General features: G+C 35.8%; 1 protein-coding gene across 1 annotated transcript; it reads left to right on the top strand.

Moving 5' to 3' along the window:
• The first annotated feature begins 5,893 nt into the window (after window positions 1-5,893).
• On the top strand, window positions 5,894-7,351 carry LOC130942063 (transcription repressor OFP2-like). The gene has a single exon (XM_057870742.1). The coding sequence runs from the start codon at window positions 6,087-6,089 to the stop codon at window positions 7,272-7,274; it is 1,188 nt and encodes a 395-aa protein (XP_057726725.1). The 5' UTR covers window positions 5,894-6,086; the 3' UTR covers window positions 7,275-7,351.
• The last annotated feature ends 994 nt before the right edge of the window (window positions 7,352-8,345 follow it).

Genomic DNA, 8,345 nt, shown 5'->3' with positions numbered 1-8,345 from the left:
TTTCTTTTCCCTTTTCTTACCTCTTCCTTTAGACTCACCCAATAGAGTTTGATGAGAGGCTATTTCACAAGATTCTTTCTTGTTTGAACATAGCTGTTCCGATCAACGAGTTAGAAGGAAGAAGATCTGGATCCCCATTATTCTGTGATTCATTGATTTCTCAACAATGGCTGACAATCAGAGCAACGCAGTACAGATGGATGTAAACGCACTAGCCAATCTCCTCCATCAACTCACTACTCTTCAGTCTCAGATTTCGAAGAACAACACAAGTCCAATTCAAGATCAATCAAGCCCTTATTTTATCCATCCGGGAGAAAATCCAGGTACACCGATTATTTCAATCGTGTTAACACCTAACAATTATGGTAGTTGGAGTCATGCTATGATTAGAGCACTGAGTTCGAAGAACAAATTGAAATTTATTGATGGTACCATAAGAAAACCTGAGAATAATAATGTTGAATCTGAGGTATGGGAAAGATGCAACAATTTGATTGTTTCTTGGATCAATCTTTCCTTAAGTCCTGGAATTCGTGATAGTGTTATGTGGAACAATGTTGCTGTTGATTTGTGGGAGGAACTTAAGCACAGGTACTACCAAGGGGACAGGTTCAGAATTGCAGAACTCCAGGAGGAACTTTTTGCCATCAAGCAAGGTGATCTGACCATCACTAATTATTACACAAGGCTCAAACAGATCTGGGAGGAGCTCAACAATTTCAGATCCATTCCAAACTGTGTCGGATGTGCAGAGTCATGCTCTTGTGGACTATCAAAAATAAGAGAATACAGAGATGAAGATCAAGTAGTCAGACTTTTGAGAGGATTGAACGAACAATACTCTACCGTCAGATCACAAATCATGCTCATGTCACCCCTACCAGACCTAAACACAGTATTTTCTATGCTAACACAGCAAGAGAGACAGTTGACAAACATGGACAACAATAAAATTTTGTTCAATTCCACTCAAAATACAACTACATCACAAGTGCTCAATTCCTCATCTAATAGAGGCAAAGGAAGAGGGCGAGGGAGATCAAGTCAAGGTGGTAGAGGGCGTGGAGCTAAGATAGTATGCTCTTATTGCAACAAACTTGGCCACACAGAAGATGTGTGCTATAAGAAACATGGGTACCTCTCCCATTTCCAGCAGCGGCAGCAACATCCCACCACAATTGCTAATGTACTCAATGATAAACACCCCCAGCTCAATTGCCTCCAAGAGAACATTGGAATGTCAAGCTCTGAATTCACTCCAGAACAAAAATTTGCCTTGTTGGAGCTGATCAAAGGCAAAAGTGTGCAGCAACAACCTCATAATGCAAATCAGGTTAATTCTATTCAGACCTCCACTCCAGGTAAAATCATTGTATTACAATTTAATACAAGAATTATGAGTATTATAACTCCAAAATCTGCACTATGGGTCATTGACTCTGGTGCGACAGATCATGTGACTTTTGACTTAAAAGATTTTGCAAGTTTTCAAAATATTGCTCCAATAAATGTGATATTGCCAAATGGAACCAAAACTGTGAGCACCATTGTTGGCACAATCATATTTTCTAAAAATTTTTTTCTCAAAAATGTTTTGTACATTCCCTCCTTTGATTTCAAATTGATTTCTGTGTCAAAATTAACCTCAAATTTACATTGTCAAATGTTAATCAATGATAAGTGTTGTGAGATATAGGATCAATCCACATCGAAGATGATTGGCATTGCTAAGTGCGGAGATGGGCTATATACAATGAGTAGAGAAATAGAATGCTTTCACCTTCAATCCCCTTCAATAAAGCAAGCTTCATTGGCAGCAGCTTCTACCACTACTCATAACATAGCATCTTCACAAACTGAGCATAACAAGATTTGGCATCTTAGATTAGGACATATACCTATGCATAGACTAATTTTAATGAAAAAAGATTATCCTTTTATAGATTGCACTGCTTCAACATTTCCTTGTGACTCATGTCATTTTGCAAAACAAAAGAAGCTATCTTTTGATCTTAGCACAACTGAAATAAAGAATTGTTTTGATTTAGTTCATATGGATATCTGGAGTCCCATTTCTGTCCCTTCCAATGAAGGACATAGATATTTTTTGACTGTGGTGGATGGCAAGAGTAGATTTACTTGGACTTTTTTTATGAAAACAAAATCTGAGGCATCACAATTGGTTATTAACTTTGTAAATTTTGTCAAAGTACAATTTGAAAAACAAATTAAGTGTATAAGAACTGACAATGGACCAGAATTCACTCTAAAGTCCTATTTTGCATCAACTGGCATTCTACACCAAACTTCTTGTGTAGAAACACCAGAGCAAAATGGAATTGTAGAGAGAAAACACCAGCACATTTTAGGTGTTGCTCGAGCACTGTTATTTCAATCAGGAATTCCACTTTGTTTTTGGCAATACGCAGTTGCTCACGCTATTCACCTAATTAATAGGCTGCCCAGTATTAAATTGGATAATGTCAGTCCTTATAAGGTTTTGTATGGTACATTACCCAATCTTTCAGATTTAAGAGTATTTGGTTCTCTTGCATATGCCTCCACGTTAACAAATTCAAGAACAAAATTGGACCCAAGAGCTAGAAAAGCAGCATTTCTCGGTTTCAAATTTGGAACAAAGGGTTTTCGACTTATTGATTTGAAGTCAAAAGAAATTTTCATATCTAGAAATGTAACTTTCTATGAAACTCATTTTCCATTTTCACATTCCACAAGCACTGAAACTATGACACCCACTCTTCTTCCACAATGCATTGACATTTTTCAATATGATACACCATCCACACATCATTTGCCATCACCTACACATACCACACTCACAGATTCAACTGTAGATCTCTCAAGCTCAATGCATTCACCTATTTCCTCACATACCATTGCACCCACTAGCACCCCACACACCAACACTGCACCTGCATCACAAAACTACATCATCCCGCATGACTGCATCACTAGAAAATCTGAAAGGGTCAAGAGATCGCCTGCTTATTTGAAGGACTACCATTGTATGATAACCCACACAACGCATCCTAGCAATTTTGCCAACTCTAACACTTTATATCCTATCTCACAATATTTATCATATGATAAACTAAACCCAGAATATAAGTCTCTTTCTCTAGCTATCACCTCAAATTCAGAACCTAGCACCTATGAGGAAGCGGCTGCACATGAATGCTGGAGAAAGGCAATACAAGCTGAATTAGCAGCTCTGGATCAGAATAGAACTTGGTGTCTCACTGAACTCCCAAAAGGCAAGAAGGCTGTGGGTTGCAAATGGATTTTTCGGGTAAAATTCAATCCCGATGGCACCATAGAAAGGCACAAAGCCAGGCTAGTTGCAAAAGGATTCACTCAAGTGCAAGGAGTGGATTATGGTGATACATTTAGTCCAGTTGTCAAAATGACTACTCTACGAGTAATATTGGCATTGGCAGCGGCAAAGAAATGGCATTTGAAACAGCTGGACGTCAACACTGCCTTCCTTCATGGAGATTTGGACAAGGAAGTTTACATGCGGATACCACCCGGTTTGGATGTGTCACAACCAGGTTTGGTCTGCAAATTACAAAAGTCTCTATATGGACTTAAGCAAGCTAGCAGGCAATGGAATATTAAGCTCACTCAGACTCTTGTTGATGCTGGTTATAAGCAGTTTTTTGATGATCATTCTCTCTTCATCAAGAAATCTTCTGAAGGCTTCACTGCCATCCTAGTATATGTGGATGATTTGGTTTTAACCGGTGATAACATTGGTGAAATCAATTCCATCAAGCAGATTTTAGATGACAAGTTTAAAATAAAAGACCTTGGTGATCTCAAGTACTTCTTGGGAATGGAAGTCGCACGCTCCAACTCGGGAATTCACATTTATCAACGGAAGTATGCCATGGACCTTCTCAAGGATTTTGGTTATCTGGATTGCAAGCCTCTCTCCACTCCATTTGATTATAGTCAGAAACTCTCGAAGGAGTCGGGTACCATTTTACCAGACAACACTACTTACAGACAACTCATTGGCCGACTCCTTTACCTCACAAACACTAGACCTGATATCTCCTATGCTGTGGGGCGTTTGAGTCAGTTTTTGGACTGTGCAACCACCTCTCACCTGCAGGCTGCTTTCCGTGTGCTCCGATACTTAAAAGGTAGACCTGCAACTGGTTTATTCTTCTCCTCTACTTCTGATATGCATCTCACCGGATTTGCCGATGCTGACTGGGCTACCTGTGCCGATACTCGTCGCTCTGTTTCTGGTTATTGCTTCATGCTTGGAAGCTCTCTTGTCAGTTGGAAGAGTAAGAAACAAACCACTGTGGCCAAGTCCTCTGCAGAAGCTGAATACAGATCTCTTGCAGCTGCCACTTGTGAAGCTAGCTGGTTGTCTTTCTTAATGGATTTTCTTGGTTTGCCGCTTCAAAAATCTATCACCCTATTCTGTGACAACCAGTCAGCTATTCATATTGCCAACAATCCCATCTTCCATGAAAGAACCAAACACATTGAAGTAGACTGTCACATTGTTCGTGAAAAACATCTGTCTGGTCTCATTCATCTTATGCCAGTTCGGTCCCAAGACCAACTTGCTGATTAAAAAAAAATAATCTAGGTAACAGTGGTGTTATATGGTAGTGCATTATTTTATCTTCTTTTGATTTTTTATTTATGGATAATTATATTGTGCGTATGAATTGGTGTCTAATTTTTATATAATTTATTTTTTTTAGCAAACTTTAAAAATTTATTTACTTTTATACTTTTTAAATTAAATATTAATTTTTAATTTTTTAATAAATTAAACACTAATTTTTTAAATGCAATAGGTCAATAACAATCACTTTTATTTATTTAGAAAATAAAAAATACAGTACTCTTTTATTCTAAACAATAATAAAAATAAATATTCAACTGTTTGTTTTAAGTCACAAAAAAAAAACTGTTTGTTTTAAAAAATAAAAAAAAAGTATAATCTAGTAAAAAATTTGAAGTTAAATATATTTACTGTTTCAAAAAATTGTAATTTAATAAATTTAAAATTGAATTATTTTATTTCAGTAATTTGCTGTTTGCTCAAAAAAAACTATGGTATCATTGACAAAAGAATGGTTATATATGTCATAGTAACTCGAGTTTGATTCTCATGGTTGATGTTATGATCATTTTGATAATATTTATTTATAAGTATTTTTGTGAAATTCAAAAAATTTAGATTTATACTTTCATATTTTGACTTTCATAAGATAGATCATTGTAGAACTAGACCAGCACGGAAACAACGACAAAAAAAAAAAAACAATGATAATAATAACAATGATGTGGCACTATTATTGAACCAATGCAATGCACTATTGGATCACAATTTCCTCTCATGTCAGATAATTTTCAAAACAAAAATGCTTGTGGATTCTGAATCCTCCCTCCCAAAAAAATGGTGGTTGATAAACCCTGATTGGTTTCTTGCACAGCCATCAAATAATTCTTTTTATAATCTTTACTAAGATATTAAGCTTCCAGAGAAAATTTTGGGGCATCTGCTTTTTGAACATGATGAATAGTGTGTGCTAAGGAAAGTTTCTAGCACAACTATACAACACTTTGTTTTTAAAATTTTAGATAAATTTAACATCGATCATCCTATTAAAATTAAAACGTGCTGTTAACTTATTTTAGTGCTTACAAAATTATTTTTAAAATACTCACGAAAATATTCTTATATTAGCATCAATACATGGAATACCAATTCTTACATTATTATTAAAATATGGAATATAAATTGTTGTAAAATTGGAGACTTATCAGCTATGTGAATCATGTTATATAAAGAGTAAGAAGCTTTGTGCATATTTGCTGGTAGCAATGATGAGAAAAAGTAATTTGGTAGACAAACTTGGTCCCCTTAGTTTCATGCTGGAAAACTTTTTGTACAATTGGACCACAAATCTTTATTCTTTGTTTTTCTTCCACCTGTTATAAACCAAGCTTTTTGGTTATAAACATCTTCATATTTGAATTTGGCACAAATCTAAGCCATCATAAATACACAACACTGAAGAGTGCCTCTAATGGGTAATAACAAGTTCAGATTCTCAGATATGATTCCAAATGCTTGGTTCTATAAGCTCAAAGATATGAGCAAATCAAGGAAGAGGAATGGATCTCATCATGTTTTGAAGAACAACACCAGTAGCAAGGTTACTTCACCAACAACATCACAAAGGTCACATCCAAGGTGTTCGAATTATTTCCCCAATGAAGCTTTTATAAGAGCTGGTAAGTTATACAACATCCCAATTCACAATAATAAAGAGTTTTTTGGTGGAACCATTCCATGTCCATTGATTGATTCTTCACCAAGAATGTCATCATCAAAGAGAAGGTCTAGGAGGAAAACCATTTACAAGCCTTCTCCAACTGTTGTTTCTTCTTCAACTTTCATGGTCAATTCTAATTTTGATTCGGCACACAACAACATTCAGTCACCAAATTATGATGCTTCTTCCGTTGAAAGCTCTTCTGAATCTGATGATGATTTCCATGAATATGTCTACTCTGAGTCTGAATGTGAAAGCTTTTCAGTTCCGGATTTGCTTAATGGTATAGACTCCAATTGCAGCTGCAGGGTTAGTTCTTCAACAAATGACATCATAATTGACATGAACAGTGAACATTTCAAGGGGGATATGAGCAAGAAAGATGGGCTTGAGACGATTTCGCAATCAGGCCTTGCTCCTATATTGACAAAGTCAGAGAGGTTTGATGACAAGGTCATTGAGTCCGAAGCCGCCGAGTCTAGGAGAAGTTCAACTGAATTGGATGATGAGTCTCTCAATGTCAAATCCAGCATAGAGGAAAGCAATGGCAGAGAATTTAGGCGGCGAAAGAGTGGTCATGTATCTCGCCGGCTGCCTACCAACTCTCCGTCCGGAATAAAGCTAAGAGTCAATTCTCCAAAACTAGCTAGCAGAAAGATTCAAGCCTACGCAAGAAAGAGTGTTTCTTCCAATGGAAGTAAGAGTTCAAGGAATGCAGGGTTTCCGGATGGATATGCTGTGGTTAAGTCCTCGTTTGATCCGCAAAGTGACTTTAGGGAGTCAATGTTAGAGATGATTGTCGAGAACAATATCCGTGCGTCAAAGGATCTGGAGGACTTGCTTGCCTGCTACCTCTCCCTAAATTCAAGTGAATTCCATGATCTCATTGTTAAAGCATTTGAGCAGATATGGTTTGATTTGGCTCAACTTAGAATGTAAATTTCTCATATATTAATTATTATCCGATGTATGTTTATATAATCTTGTAACTACCATAATTCTCTCTAAAACTTATGTTCTGAACCATCAGCATTTCAACTTGGGATAATTCTCATACAAAGTATAGTCTCTCTTCTTCAGAATTTTGCTATAAATCTTGATGATAGAATCTAGTTTATAACTCGATCTTTTTCTGGATGACCTTATAACCATATAACAAATAGTACTTGATGAATTCCCAGCCATTTAATTTGCTCTTTAACTTTGTCAAATGTCAACTATATGTCCTTCTTTGAAGATTAGCTATGTCTTCATTGGTTAGTAGAGACATTGTCATCCGAAAATAGCTGATGCTATCCATGTTCATTTAATAGATTCTTAGTTGCAATGGGGAATACCAAATTCTATATAATATTGACATAGAAAAATAAAGAAAAAAAGGTCTTCTCAATAATCTTCTTGTTAGAAACACTACTCTAATTGCCCCATAGTTCTGCATTATAGATACTAGAAGTTACTGTGAAAAAATAAAAATGAAAAAACATTATAGTTTGGATTGATTTGATAACTCTAGTAAATCTTGGATTCATTCAAGTTGACGTCAGATTAATTTTGTCACTATCTTTGATTAAGATTTATTATCTTTGAACTATAAACTGGAGTCTTGTTCCACAAAATAAAAAATCCTGGTAACGTTAAATTACTCTCCTACTTTTATACTTTCCCATCTTAAGTTATATTATTCTTTAAATATACCTAAAATACAAAAGCAAAGAAAAGATACCCTATGTAAAATGGAGAAGCATCTTTTTCTTTGATTGGTATGAATGTTAACAGAACTAAAAATCAAGTTGATTTGTGATCCCACAACAATGAATGAGAAGCGCGAAGTTGCATCAATTAAAGAAACAAAGTCAAAAGGGTTTTGCAAATTTACAAACTGATTTTGACCCTTTTAAGGAGCCTTGTCATTTCCAATCTACAATGTTATTGGAAGTTGTAACAACTTCAATTAGAAGGATCAATCACCACACAGTTCTTGGTCGATGATATGTCACATGATGAATCAGA

This window comes from Arachis stenosperma, chromosome 7 (genome assembly GCF_014773155.1).
Source record: "Arachis stenosperma cultivar V10309 chromosome 7, arast.V10309.gnm1.PFL2, whole genome shotgun sequence".
In the NCBI taxonomy this organism is placed as follows: domain Eukaryota; kingdom Viridiplantae; phylum Streptophyta; class Magnoliopsida; order Fabales; family Fabaceae; genus Arachis; species Arachis stenosperma.
This window is presented reverse-complemented; position numbering and strand designations above follow the sequence as displayed.